The 15,639-nt window shown below is 40.6% G+C and overlaps 1 protein-coding gene across 1 annotated transcript in view; it reads right to left on the bottom strand.

Moving 5' to 3' along the window:
- ROS1 (ROS proto-oncogene 1, receptor tyrosine kinase) overlaps positions 1 to 6,601 on the bottom strand; it is a 67,985-nt gene extending 61,384 nt beyond the window's left edge. The window contains exons 1-4 of the mRNA XM_058020934.1: positions 6,479 to 6,601; positions 4,730 to 4,783; positions 2,799 to 2,858; positions 2,075 to 2,101 (exon numbers count right to left, since the gene is read on the bottom strand). Of these exons, the coding sequence (XP_057876917.1) occupies positions 2,075 to 2,101; positions 2,799 to 2,858; positions 4,730 to 4,783; positions 6,479 to 6,601 (264 nt within the window). The remainder of the gene's footprint in view (positions 1 to 2,074; positions 2,102 to 2,798; positions 2,859 to 4,729; positions 4,784 to 6,478) is intronic.
- Between the last annotated feature and the right edge of the window lie 9,038 nt (positions 6,602 to 15,639).

The raw sequence follows: 15,639 nt of genomic DNA, 5'->3' as shown, positions 1-15,639 counted from the left end.
CAGTAGCTTTAAAAATGAAGGCAAGACTGAGTCTCCTGGAAATCCAAACTTTTTGAGAAGTGGTGATTTGAGCTTTTCTAGGCAGGAGGTGTATTTGGGCTCATTTTATTCTGCAAGTTCATTCAGCCTTTAAAGTCTTGAAGTTTGCTCCACACAGCAGCAACCTTTCAAGTGATAATCAACCTTAAGATCATTCAGAAGCAATTCATTATGGCAAGTGAGGGAGGTTTTTTAATTGCTCTTCCTATGATTTGAGGAAACACTCTTCCAGCACCCTATGGAAACTGATAAGACATGTTATTTCAGACAGCACAGTTGCAACCAAGACAGATTTGAAAACTTGCTTAACTGTATATTCCTATTTACATTATGTCACACCTAGACAGTCAGTGCCAAGTGCAACCACTTACAATTTTTTCCAATATTTTCATTTTCAGAGAAAAAAAAATAATTCCAGGTAAATTATCACCACTGTTAGCAGGTGAAAATTCAGGTATTAGTAGTTATCTAATGTACAGTGGAGCATTAATTTATGACTAATACTTATTTGTTTTAAGAGGTAGTGTCCCCAGATTTCATGCTGATTCATAGTGCCTTCTGCCTCACTGAACACAGGTATTTCTGAACATTTGTTATTTGTTGTGTTATTCTTTCTTCTGATTTTTGTCTGAATCTGAACCATAAATCCAATTTTTGCTTGAGGTAAGAGGATTGCTAAGGCTCCTAACCTTAAATTTTAAGAGAAATTTGCCAGCTGCTCTACTTGTGAACAATAAATCCTCATATTTGCTCCATCCATCAGCAATGTTCTTATATAAGCCACAGTCTGACGTCTTTTCTTGTGACTGCTCCCATGAAATTCAGTGGCAATCCCCTGTTCCTAAATGGAACGAAAAATACTACCAGATTTCAGTCACAAGGTGCATTCAGAAAACAGAACTGAGCTAATGCCAAAGAAAATGTCTCACTCTTACTCCCACTCCTTTGCTCTGCAGGCTGCAATGACCTGATCCTTTGGATGCAGTGACAGTGTGTGCCTGACATGTGGGTAGTCAAGTCAGTCAGCTGATCTAGTGGAAAGATAATCTCAAAAAAGCCCCTGCAGAGTCAGCACATTTATGTGGCATATTGTGTGACCAGACAGGCAAAGAAAAAAACCCCAACACAAAAGCAACAAAACCCTGCACTCGTTTTATGTTTCTACAACAGTCATTTGGTTACTTCTTGGACTGGGCCTACAGACCAAAACCACCATTTCACGCATTAGTAAACCTTTGTCATCATCACAATTGGACAGACTAAAAAGCATTAAAAAAAAAACCCTTTCGATCAAATTTCCAGGTTGCCAATGGGTTGGTATTCTACTCATGATTCTCCAACTCCTCCATCACCTTCTTGAAATGTATTGCTTCCACCTGGGATCAACCTTCATCCTGAGGTCTCAGCAGTGCCAAAAACAATCTTTCAATCATCTCATCCCCATCCTACCCTATCCTCTATGTTCATGCTGAAAGCATCCATCTCTTTACCAGCACTTTGTTGACCCAAACTCATCACTGTGAACACCAGTCCATCCACAGAACTCCCCACTTAAGCTCTCCTTCTAAGGGGCCATATGTTGCCCCTTACTGAATTGAATTTTATTTCATTTAGGCTCTATCCAGGCAAGAGCTTTGTCCTCTAGCTCCCAAAGAGAAGCTCTCTTCTAGCTCTTTGTTTCCACTTCTCGCCAAGCTGGTATCATACCACCTTAACAAGCATTCTCTCTGGATAGTCTGTGATGGAATTCATGGAAAGCTGGATGAACAACACTGTTGAGAGAGCCTAGAACATGGTTTACATAGATCTGCCCTGTTTCACAATAGTGAGATTTGTCTGCTTTCTTAATGCAAGCCTGCCCTTGGTCACCATGCTGAAAAGGTACATAACTCATTCTTCAGCTTTAGGGAGTACAAAACAATTAGACCTGAATTGATAAGTTTGTGTATCTACAGTGTATTTCTTAGCACTGTGAGGACATAGCAATCACTGAAATAGTGATTGTTTTGTATTACTCTGATGGCATTTAACTTACCTCACATGTTCTAATGTATGTCTCATTCTGCCAAGAAACAAATTAATAAAATGTGCGGTTAGCAAAATATAATCACAGAGTATTTCAAACAGATAATACCAATTTATTAGAATTACTTCCAGTGAAAGTACATTACAAAACTTTATCACTGGCAAATAATGAAAGAAGGAAAATCCACATTTGAAAAACACAAAGTCAACATTAGAGTGATGCTAAGGTTGAATAAGATTCAGGTGTTCAAGATATGCAGAAAAAATAGAAGTTTGAAAGCTATCATGGCATTTTTCCCAGACCAAAGCTAGTTCTCAGCTGCCTGGTTTAGTAAAAACAAGAAATCAATCTACTGAGGGCCTAAAATGTGCTTCATTTACATCTGCATGCAACTCTGAAACAGGTCAAACAGAGTAAAATCCTGAAAAGGACTAGTGCATTCTCACTGTCTAAAAACCTGCATTTAGCTTAATGAGCTGCAAAATACATATATTCTGACAAACTAATTAAAAACCTTTGATATTAGATTCAATTTGCATAACAAGAATTATTAATTTCCCAAAACAGAATTTATAAGGAACAGAGAAAAAAAAAGTAGGCATTATATCTTTTCACAGAAACGTTGCTCTGATTGGATTTTGAACATCTGCCATTGGATAGGATACTTGACAGGCTGGAGACAAGTGCTCTAGAGCCAAAGCTCAGGTAATACTCACACTCAGGTAATACTCACACATTTCAGTGGACAGTCAGTTTGCACGGTTGCATTCCAAAACTGACATCCCTGTGTACACTGCAAAGACAGAGGATGGCTTTAAAAATGTCTTTGAAAGCAGAATTCCAAAGGCAAGGGTTACTCCACCATTAGCAATACATTAAAGGTATACATGGTTACTATAAATACTCAGATCCTACAGTAAGAGAGTTATGTTGTATAGCGCCCTTCTCCATGCAAAATCAAATACAAAGCAAAATAAATTGAGTCTTGTTGTGGGAATGAGTTTACTCAGCCAGCTATGATGTGGTCAGCACTCCCACCAGCCCAGCTTTGTTTTAACACTGTGTTTTACTCTGTGCAGAAGCAGCAGATATGCAGTGTGCAGGACAGCAAAGCACAGAGAAAAGCTGTTCAGCACAAGCCCTCCCGCATGAGCATGCCAATAGGCATCGGCTTTAAAACCATGAGGTTTCAGAGAAGTAATAAATATTATGTTGTTCAGTTTTGATATTGGACCTCTCTTGTTTATGCCGTCCCATCTACTTCTTAGTGATTGTAAAGGTTTTTCTTTTTAAAGGGAAGCTGGAACACTGTTAGAAGCAGAAGACTGGTACTGAGTGTTGAAAAGCTTCATGAAAAATATAGTGAAAACCTGATAACGCTGAGCAAAGATACTCAGCAAATTAAACAGGTGAGTCAACCTTGCTATGTATTGTCACTGACAACACAGACTTTTATGATCCCAGCATCATAAATGGCCCAGCCTCACTAGATACCAGGCGCTGAGAGGCTGCTTGTTACTAGTCTGTGGCAAATACTGAAGACTGAATTCTCCACCACTCTTCAAAGAATACGTGTAATCAGTGATACTGAAAGTGGCAGGAAAAAACTTTCTAACACAACCTGAGCCATTAGAAAGCAGGCATTCTTTCGCTGTACAGGACTCACAGAAGGACGTCTTATTTCTGTGTGTGTTGTGAGACTTTTCAAAAAATATTTATCCACTATAATCATACCTATAAATTGTGTTTCATAGGTATTATAAAATTACATAATACATGAACATAATTTTCCTAGAACTAATTTCCATATATCTGCCTCCTACTGGAAGTCCTGTTATGGTCCTGAAGGTTTATCAAGAGAGGTCTCTGATGGCCATATTCACTGAATGCTTCAATATTAAAGGTGACCCTTCCTTGTACTTTTTCTTTGGGCATGCACTGTTGCTTCTTGTTACATAACTTGCAAAAACCCCACTGTAGACCTCATCTCCCCTGGTTCCAACCATGCTTATCATCCTGCATGCATACCTCTCTGTCCTTTTATCTTTTTTTTTTTGCTGGTTAGTCTCTAAGCTTTATTCAGCAACTTCATGGGAGCTGAAAAGTTTTATTCTCTATGTTACCTATCACCACCAGCTTGAATTGCATTTGCAATCTGAACTAGGAAATCAGCTGAAGTCCTCAAAGAATGCACATATGGAAAGCTCACATTAAACCCCCATGATGGACACAACTATTTGAAGTCCTAGAGAACTCTAAATGTTCAACAATTATAAGTTTTCTTATGCTGAATCACTGAGAAAATGAAATAAACTACTTAACTGTACAGAGGTAACTGAATAAGACAGTCTTAATGATTTGCATGTTGGACAGAACACTAGTTTTGACTCATTGTCTCAAAAATGAGAAGTTATAAACTTTGTAGATCACAAATGTGAACATAACACACAGCAGAGATCATCACCCTTTACACATTTTCTTTAAATAAAAATTATATCCATGTCTCTAATAATTTGAACAAAATCTACCCACTCAGTGACTTATGCTAGACAGGCACCTGTGCACATTTTCATGAATTCTTTGAAAATATGATCATTGTACCCATTGTATTCAAATACTAGGAACATAAAATGTCAATAATTAACAAAGTAAGCCATTACTCACTGCTCCAGTGATGTCACTAACATTGCAAAGGTTAGTAATTCCAAGTTCTCCTTCCTGTAGGAAAACATATAATTTTTTTAAAGTATCAAAATATTTCCCCAAAATTCTTTGATTAAAACACACTAAGTCATTGGCTTGTTGTAACCTGAATTTTCTTTGGCTGATGTTTCCTCATCTGGAGAAATTTACTGTTGAGAAGTAGCTTCTCACTTGATTTCCGAGATACCATCAAACAAAGACATTGGTGGAATTAGTTGGTGTTTGTCAAAGCGTCTGAGGTAGGAATTTGGCTCTTACCTCCCCATTCAGGTTCACTGAGTCAATAACAAATCCTTCACAAATATGTTGGGCTTAAATGACAAAGCCAAGTGGCTTTGACCTCCTGGGAGCGGAAAGACCTTCCCTTTCAGCTAAATGCCTTTTGTTTGGCCACCTTCTGAAGGGGTTTTACGCAGCCATATGGTGATCGCCACCACCCTTCCTCTCCTGCCAAAAGTGCTCTCCAGTGAACCTGCCAGCTTTTTCACATCATTCACAGTGTGCAAAACCATCACTGTCACTCAAGTGCAAATGATTTGAGGATGTATGCAACAACCTTAGAGAAGCTGAATAGCAGCTCTTAAATTTTTGACTGGAAACCAGGTAAGAGCAGCCTTAACAAAACAATTCTCAGGAAGACATTTCCAGCACACTAAGTACACCGCGACAATAGTGAGAACCAAAGCTGTCACAAAATAAGAAAATCGAACACAACAAGTAGATCAGAGGAGAAAAATAAGATTTACAACTCTCAGACTCAAAGATTACATTTTTCACACCTGAATCAATACGTTCACTGAACATAAATGTGATTTTCCTGTCTTTCAAAGCTGAAAGGAAGAGCAGCTTATTTCTTATTCTGAATTAATTTGAACTCAAATCAAAGGATCCCCATTAAAGTTATCATTGCATGATAGGTTTCCATCAGGGAAGGCAATTAACTCTTTCACTGGTGAAAGAGCTCCAAATAGTTTTAAAGAAACTGTCAGAGAAGTGTATGAAATAAAATAGAGCAGGTGATAGTTCTCTGCAGCAGGTTTCCACAATTAGCACCAAGCCACAAAATGTCCTTTTTGCAAAGCAAAGATACACAGTGCTCTAAAACACATCCACACATTTCTGGCAAATAGAGGCAAGGAGGCAACTCCTGAAGGCAGAATAATTATCTAGATTTCAGAGGTTTTCCTTATCTTTGTCTTGCAGTTGTAGAATGTATTACACAGTATTCCAAGGAATATTAAGAAATTATAAAACTAAGGATCTGATCACTAATTTTAATACTTACAGAATTACCCACAGTTTAAACCAGCTAACTTGAAAATTAAGCTGCAGCTTGGTTGAGGATAGTGCTGTGTGTCACAGAAAGAAAATTTCTTGTGACTCTACAGTTTTCCTCAATTATATAACAAAAGCCCTGGACTAGACTGAAATGAATAAGTAAAATGAATAAACTGAAAGAATAAAAGTTTATCTTCCCCACCATCCAGGGTCTTTAGCATTTATAGTAATTGCATGCAATGAAAGTAGTGGGACTTGTTCCTTACCAGATATCACAAATCCAAATGTTAAACGTTAATTCTTGAACTCTGCTCTTAATAAAAAAATATTCTTTTGAGAAATTTTGAAAACACTGATAAGCAACATGAAGTTCTTACAGTGCTAAAAACAATCTGTATTTCAAAAGATTAGGAACAAGTTTTGAAAACTTACCAGGTTACTTGTACATAAGTTTTGACAGTTCCTTGAGAAAGCACAGTACACTGCAGAGATCCATAGACAGCAAAGAGCAACAAGCCTTTTTAGGGGGAAAACCCACAGGCAAGCGTTCTTCATAACTTAAACAATTTCATCTGGTAACCTGCCTCTTCCCTTGACTCGGCCATACAAACTCCTTCTAGTTTAGGTGACGGAGATACAACCGTGAAATTTCTGTATGTCAGATCATAATAATATTTTCCAAATCCTAGTTTACACTCCGCTCCTTCAACAACTTCTCTGCTTCCTGGAGCACTTGTCTTGAGGTTACGCAACCTCTATTCCATAGTTTCTTATTAAGCCACTGAAACAAAAGAGCTGACAAATGAAAGTCAGTGTGTCGACTTACACAAATATCATTAACGTAAAAAGGAAACCAAGGGCAATGCTTAACCAGGTGCTCCGAGCCACGTGGAAACAGGGAAACAGTGGGAAAAAACAGCCTAATGTTAATTTTGACTAGATAAAGTTATTTCTAAGTATTTGTATGTAGATGCAGCTAAGAAAATTTGTTGTTGATGACGAATAACATTGTTAGAACACCATTCATCATATCAGACATGGAAAAGAACTTAATTAATCTTTTTTTAATGACTCTTTCCAAATGTTCTGTTTCCACATCAGAATATCATGCAGAACAGACCAGTGTCTGCCTTCAGATGCAATCTAGACACAAACTAACCAGAGCCAATTTGCTAGGGGCTCTCTAGATGAGGAGGCACAATTGTACAAGTAAGTTTGCATCTATATTGTGGAAGAAAAATGAAGCTGATAGATAAATCATGTGTCTGATTTAAAGAATGGTTGAAGCTGAAAGTTGAAGACTCATATTAAAGAGGTCCATGAAAAGTCAAGCTTAAGACACATCCAGGCTCTGGTCTGTGGCACATCTGTGCTGTACCAGCAGAGATATCCTCAGAGTAATTCTGCAGTAGATCAATCCAGCTTACACACACACACACACACACATAGATGTATATATAAATAAATGCTATGCCATTTTGTGCATGTGTACTACTCATTATAAATCAAATGTGCTACTTTATAAATAACACAGAATTTGGTGATCAGTTGAGGCTGGCACATCCTATTATTGCTGCTTAGAAATGGTACCTGCTTTCCCACCATACCTTTCCAAGCCCTGTTGACTTGCCAAGGAAACATTTCTGCAGTCATGCAATACAACAGGCTGGGAACCTGGTTAACACTAACCCAGCAACAGCAGAGGTGAATTGAATTGGTTGGCATTAACCTAATGCTGTTTTTTCTGGCTCAGGCTGTAGTAGAATCCCCTGTGCTGTCCTGCCCATGCAGTGAAAGGAGTAAAGAAAGGCTTTTCCTTTCCTAAGGCAGGAGGAAAGGAAAAGCCAGGATGGAAACAGACAATGGACATGGCTCAATGTGGTCCAAGGAAGGAAAGGCTTTTAGGACCAGGATTCATCCTTTCCTTTTTTTCCAGTTGCCCTGGGGGGTTTCCTTGTGCATTGTCTCAGTCTTTATTACTCAAGGCAGCTTCCAGATGAGAGTAAGGCTCATCTAGGGTGAGGTTTGCTTTCAGCTATGCAGGTGTGGAGGAATTACTGCCCAATTTGCTTGTCACTTCTCCACTCAAGAAGGATGCTGCCCCCACTCCAGCCCATGAGCAAAGCTGCTCAAGAAGGAGCTCCTTAGATCCAGCCGAAATAAGCCAGTTTAGTCTGACTGCTTAAATAGTAGGTCTCTGTTAATCCAGCTCATCTTGGCTGAAGTTTCATCAGAGCTCACGTGACCAGCAACACTGAAGAGGAAGCTGGTGACAGGCAAATGGAGGCTGAAATTCCTTCCTGAAGCAAAGAACTTTGGCTTTGGACAGTTAGGACATGTAGGACCTTCAGGATTTGGTCTCTAGGACTTTTAGGTCTATAACAGTAAATTCAATATAGCCACATTAATACCCCAGCAAGTGGCATGGGGACAATGTACCCACATCCACACTTTAAAAATCTCTTATTCATCCAAGAGAGGATAGGCATAGCTGAAATACCTATGGTCAGTGGCTCTTAGAGTTACTATATCCCAAACTGCTCCTGGATATTATTTGTGTTTGTGTTGATGTGGATCAAAATCAGAGAGAGTTCAACAATTGATCTATGTGGTCACTCAGGATTAAGAGTGCTGTCTGGCATGGTATTAAATTACTAACTTAGACATAGCACAGGTAAAAGAATATGCCTAAGTTCAAACTTTTTAAAAAAATCTTTTAATAGGATTTAAACAGTCAACATTTTTTTTAAATTAGTTTTGGATTTTTTAAAGGAACTGTTTGATTGTTAGGATATCTAGGGTGTTTTTTCAGGATGGAAAGGGAGAAGCACTGGGAGATGAGAAATACAGAATCATAGAATCATTATAGTTGGAAAAGACTTCCAAGATCACTGAGTCCGACCTTTGGCTGCACACCACCATGCCAACTAAACCATAGCACTAAATGCCATGTCCATAGGTTTCGTGAATGCTTCCAGGGATGGTGACTCCACCAGGTTAAGAACCACATTAACTCCTGGTCAGGAATATGATCAAGGTGCATCTTCGTCTGAAGAAAAAGTTCACAGCGCCTTAAAAATAACAAAACAGCATTTGGCTTGTCAGACAAGGAAATGTGGTTACTATCAAGCACACATAATGAATCCTTTGTAACCTGAAAGCTTGGCTGTTACTGATGAGGATAATTCTTGTCAGTCTTGTCAGTCTATGAGTGTGTGTCTTTGCACACTCATATAGGGGTAGTGCACACGTGCCTTGCACAAATGGGCTCTAACCATTACAGTTAGTTAATAAAACACTAATATTAAAGATACGATTCAAATGAACTACTCAAATGGTGCAGAAATTTTTCTTCAGCTTCCAGCACCGTTTTCCACCAGGTGTCACTGTAACATCCCATAAACCAAGACTTTCAAAGGAAAAAAAAAAAAAAAGCACTGCAATATCTCCTTTCTTGCTTACCTTCCTTTGAACACACTGGGAGAACAAGCAGTAACAGTCACCTGAGTCTTTAGATTTTTAACCTGAATTTCAGGAATTCTACAAGAAGAGAGCATTGTATGGGTTTTAGAAGCTGAACTTTAAAAGGACTGTTTGCAATATCTGTAAATAACAAAACATTAAGTGTAATTTTTAAGTACATCACTTCCATCACACTGCACACTGATGTGGTTCTAGGGATCCAAATTTTGTGAGATATCATTAATAACCTAGTCCTTTATATTACATATCTCCTTACAGAATATAATTTCCTTTATTGCAAAGAGCAGCACAAGTACAGACCAGTATATCTGCAAGGGAGAAGACTGAGAATTAAGAGAAAAATAGAGAAAACTTGATCACAATTCCCTACCCGGACAGAAGTACATATCAGAGCTCTTTGCAAACTATGGATTCATCTTTCAAGTTCTTCTGAGTCTCTTGTAAGAAAAACAGAACTATTTAAAAAGGGTCAGCCCTGATAGCAATGAGTAAGGGCTATCATACCTTGAGGAGAAACATGTATATTGTTACTGCCAGTAAAGTGAATAACAGCTTCTTTATACCTGAAATCATCATAATCCATAAAATCAAAACTTTCCCGTACATGGACATGCACAAGGCTGTGCATTTGTACACATGAATAGTATAATATAAGCAGACCCAGGATCAAAGACACAGAGCTTTAGTGCTTTGCTGCACTTACAGCAGAAGATTAAAATTATTGGCTCAAGATGGGTTGGCAGCCTCTACCATTCACCCCAGTGCACAGCCACAGGCTGTTGCACATGCAGCCAGAAAGATCAGCTGGGAAACACCGTCTGGGCTGCCAAAAGGTTACAGATCAACACATTAACATAAACTGATGGCAACTTCAGCTTATTTTAATAGTACAGGACAAAAGCTCTCAAATGGTCAACTCCCAGCTGATCCAGACCTGGAGTTGTGTCATCATTCCTGCCCTTGTGACAGCAACCTTCATCACAAAGTTTGGCCAAAAATCTCAACGTAATACCCACTCCAGCAATCTAATTTTAATCTCCTCCCCTGCCCATTTTGAGTCAGGCACCTAAAATCTCATCAAATGAAACAATTGTCTTTGTGCTGCCTCTCGAACACATCTGTGCACGGCTTCACAAAACAACAAGACACAGCAGGAATCGGCAGGACAGCAAAAACTGGACACGGGATGGCTGAGGAGGCAGGCAGGAACACCCAAAAGCCCACAGATGTTTGTGTCTAAACTGGATTGTTTGTGTCCTGTCAAACAGCACGAAAAATTCTTTGAAGTTAGACCACAGTTCCTGAGTCCTATCTTGATGAGAAGGAAAGTTGGGAGAGGTGAGAAAGGAGAGACTGTCAATCCCTCAACCAGCCTACAGGGCAGAGCAAGGAAAAGGAAAACCTCAGCTTTTACTTATCAGTTTCTATCTTTGTCTTGGGGAGGTCATCGTGAAAAGATATGCTGATGTGAAGAGTGATAATGGATTTTTCACTCTTTTCCAAAGATCATAGATTATTCTCATTTTCCCTCCAGCAATGGGCCCCCATTAGATTTTGAATTTCTTAGTAAAGTAAATGAACAAGGACCCTTAGGGCAAAAAGGTTCCCTCCACTGCCCCAGCCTCCCTCCTTCCCCTTTCATTTGTTAGTGCAACTGCTAAGACAGCTGTTTGTCTGGCAATAGCAGCCAGTCGATCAGGGAGTGCTGTGCACAAACAGAGGGAAGGCCATACAAGAGAAACCCCCTGGAGTCTGGCTCAAGATTTATATCTATCTCTGCAGATTAAAAAAGTGGGGTCGGGGAGGGGGGGGAGAAACAGACTGTTAAACTGGATCAAATTGGAAAGACAGTCATGCATGAGATCCTTAGCTAAACCAGTCAGGAGACAGGGATTTGCTTCTATTGATCTGCAGTAATGATGACTGGAGAAATGTCTCATTAAACGATGCACAACGATGGGTTTCAGACTAGGCAAATTTGAGCTGTGGAGATTAACAGGAAGAGATGTAAAAGCTAGGCCAGGATAGAAAAGATAAGGAATGCTAAAGGGTAACATGGATCTATAAATACATTGCTAGAAAATTGAAATCTAAAAAGGAAAATAATATATCAGAGTTTATTAAACTATGTTTGTGTGATCATCATACACAACATTAGGAGAGAGTGAGCACAAAGTAACAATAAAAACCTTGCTGTTAAGTAGGTAAAGCTTGCACTTTTTTGTATTTCTTTAAAGACGGTGAGTTGGCAAAGTATTAGCAAAGCTATTCGGTGCTTTGTTCAACTGTGTTATCTATTAGTTATTTCCTGATTATTACTAAACAAACGTGCTGTCTGAAATTTGAAGAAAACTAAATTTTAACATACACATGTAGCAGGCAGTGCAACAGTGTGAGGGTAAAATGGCCTGATGCAGGATGTCTGAAGAGGATTGCATAAAAAAGATGTGCAAAGGGCTTTAGAGGGAAACAGAAGGAAAGAAGATTGCATACCACAGAGGGAGTGACTTATCGCTCTGAGCCTGTAGATCAGTGTGTAAGAAGATATAAAATCAAGATTAGGAGAAAAAGACAAAAGGTGCAGAAGCAGTAGTGCAGATTACACAATCTTCAATCTTTGTAAAGATCCTCAGAACAGTAAGGTGTTCAGTTTGCATAAACATCTCCCATAAAAGTCTCTACCTCTAACACCCCTGGTTTCCATGGCATTCCCAAATACCTGAACATTTCATCTCCCAGTAGTTCCATAAAAAGAAATTGCTTATCCAGCAATCCAGGAGAGAGCCCATCTGCCTTGAGCTCCTTACAGACTGAGAAGCAACAGTGCCCACTGTGGAGACAGGAATTAACTGGGGCTGGATTTGACCATTTCAATCACCAGCCTGAGAAAGTGTGTTGCTGGACTATTATTTGGATACATTGCTCACTAACCTTTTGGTAGGTATCTAGAGTCCCAGTCTTTCTCCCCCCATAAATTCCCACCCTCCTCTTCTTGACTGAGCAGCACCCCTGGGTACAGGCACTGACACTGGTGCACAGGAACAAGCAGATCCCTTTCTCCATGCAAGCAAGAGCAAACCTTCTCACAGTAGGGGGACAAAAATTAAGGATGCTCTCTAAAACACAGGCTTGTTGCAAACAGTTGGAGATATATCTAATCCCTTCTTTTCTGAAGGAGAGGGCTGGAATCTTCCATCAGGAGAAATCCTGGGGATGGTAATCCAGCACATCATTTCCACCTGCAATAACTGCTAAGGTAAATGCTGTGGGCAGGACAACACTTTGTCTCGACCTGCTAGCATGCACCAACATCACAGGCAGCCCAGTCAGCTTCAGGCTTTATCCTCCAAGGATTTAAACCACTCTGGAACACCAACAAGTCTGCTCCTTGCCCTTCTGGGTGCAGGGGAAGGCCTGAGCAGAGCTCCACAGCCCCAAATTCAGATCAACCTGATGAGGGCCAGCCCCTGCTGAGCTCCCCCACTGTGCACTCAATCCCCTGTTATGGGGGACATGGGGCTTGGTCCCATTCCCTAAACACAGGTCCCCAGTGACACCCTCTCTGTTGCTGGGAGTACCAGATGTTCACCCTGGACTAGCAGTGTTTAGGTACTGTCAAAAATAGGTTAGAAACTGCTGTAAAATAGTTGATAGATGGTTAAGCATGTACTGTTAGTTTGGTTATTATATTGTAAAAGGGGTTAAAAGGGTAGTTATAAGCATAACACATCTAAGCAAAGTGAGGCATCCCCCAGGCAAAAACGAGCCAGCCTGGACAGAACATAATGGGCCAATCAAGCACCTTAAACCTTCATGCAAATGAAGGCTCCAAAAAGAAACCAATCCAAAGGGACAAAAAACAGGATAAAAAAGGGCTTCTGACCCACTGAATCTGTGCTGCTCCATCTGGAACATCGGGACTACGCTACTGAAAAGACCCGGCACCGGTGCTGCAGCACCCTCAACAGGAATGTTCCTGCTCGGCCTGCAGGCCCCCATGCTTTAGGCCTTTCTTTTTCTTATCATAAAAGCTGAAATCACTTTAGTCTGGGAGCTTGCTCTCATTTTTATCAAGTACCATGGTAGGGTGTTCCCAGGGCAGAGCCCATCCCACCCCCAGCCAACAGCAGGGCAGCCAGGGCCATCATCCAGCACCTTGCTGGGGACAGAGAGGCCAAGGTTGGGATGTTGCCCAGGGATGGAGAGTGGCCCTGATGTTACACTCCTGGGGCAGGGGCTTCAGGGGCTGACACGGGGCCTGGTTCCTGGGGGAGCCCAGGGATGCTGGGCAGAGCCAGCCCGTCCCAGGTACACCCTCAGGGTGGGCTGGCAGGTGTCACCCCAGAGCAAGGGAACCCTGCAATTCTGGACCAGTAGCTGAGAGCCACGGCGATCATTCAAGAATCTCAAAAGGCCACTGATCTGAGTCTGCCAACTCCATTGACTGCAGCAGCAGTCACTCGAATTTAGATATATTGATTTTAAATTAATTGCAATGCTTTTAAACAGCCTGAGTATTATCTGCCCACAGCCATATGTGCTGACCCCCAGGCTGGCACAGCCATGCTGTCAGAATCACAGCAAGATGGTGGGTTGGGTGTTAAACCAGCTTTTTTATTTTCTTTTGCTGAGGAAATTTCCTTCAGGCTGAGGGAAGTTTCCTTCCTCAGGAAGTTGTCTTTACTGAGAAGCCAGGCAGGTGCCAGAGCAAGGAGGACACAGGCACACAGAGCTAAACCCGCACACTGCCAGTGCAGGTGCATCCCGATGCCGAGAGAATTTATCACCTGTAAAGGACATCAGCCCTGGCATGGTCCCAGACCTGCTTTCCTCTCCTTTCCTGCCCTAGCAGTGCAGTCCTTCCCTTCCCCTTGCACCAGCTCTGGCACGGTTTTGATCCTCTCCTGAGCTAATTCAGGTCCCCAGCACAGCGGAAAGCCATCCACCTTGTTGTGAAGAGAATGTTCTGCTACCTCAGCAAATTGAATTAGCTCAACACAACATCAGGTGAGCTCCAGGAAGAGGGGAAGTGAGGCAAAGAAAGGAACCCTTTGACCCAGTTGGTTTGAGCCTTCACTCTAGCAGCTGCTATTGTTAACTAAATTTAGGTCTGATACATTATTGTCCCTTAATAGAGGGAAGCCTGGGGAGCAGGGTCTGCTGGTCATGACATGTTTGAGTGTGATCTTGCACAACAGAGCAGTGACCTCTCTGTGCATTATGATAACACAAGTAGTAAGAGGTGGCCTTTAATTGTGAGCACATCTGGACTCCTAAAAGATTTGCAGAACAATTACATGCTTAAGCTGTAATGAAAAACACTACCTCAATGCAAAGCAGGCTAAGACAGGACAAACATTAAACAAGGGATGTCATACAGGTTCATATGTTTATGCTCCCCAGATTAAAGATCTAAACTGGTTTATGAAAAGTAAATTATTTTTCCAGTATTATTTACATGCACAAGCACAATGATTTCCTTTTCTAAGGCTGAAAGGACTCAGTGGACCTCAAAGATAAGGGATTCATTAAAAAGAGAAAATCTCTGTATCAAAATGGATATAAGAGAATGAATAATTTTAAAACAATAACTAAAACAACTATTTCTGAGAAGATTCTTCTGGCTAGGTTGGGGTAGGGGCTGGGTTTTTTGTTTCTTTGGTTGGTTTTTGGTTTTGTTTTTTGGTTGGGTTGGTGGTTTTGTTTGGTCATGTTAAAAATTTATTTTCCAGCCATGTTTTGGATTTCTACTAAATCACAAACCACAGAAAGACTATTCTCTGAAAAAAGGTTAATGTGCCCTTTCACAATAATGCGCAGGTTAAGTAAAGACCATATCCTTCAACCTCCCTGGGCATTTGTGTTCTCAGTCCAGTGTACTGGGGAATAACCATCCTAACAGCAATTTAAATTAGGTGCAGACACATGCAGTCTTCCATTGCTCTGCAAGCTGCAGAAGTTGAGCAGAGTGAAGAGCTATGCATACAGCAATATCTTGAAATGTTACAGCACTAGAATCTAGAAAGCATGGGACCAAAACACATTTGGCACTGCTGTCAATAGAGGCTCCTCCAGTAATGTCAAGGTACTTTAGATTAGGCCCAAGAACT

Source organism: Melospiza georgiana, chromosome 3 (genome assembly GCF_028018845.1).
Source record: "Melospiza georgiana isolate bMelGeo1 chromosome 3, bMelGeo1.pri, whole genome shotgun sequence".
NCBI lineage: Eukaryota > Metazoa > Chordata > Aves > Passeriformes > Passerellidae > Melospiza > Melospiza georgiana.
The sequence above is the reverse complement of the archived record's forward strand: the minus strand, read 5'-3'. Positions and strand labels throughout refer to the sequence as shown.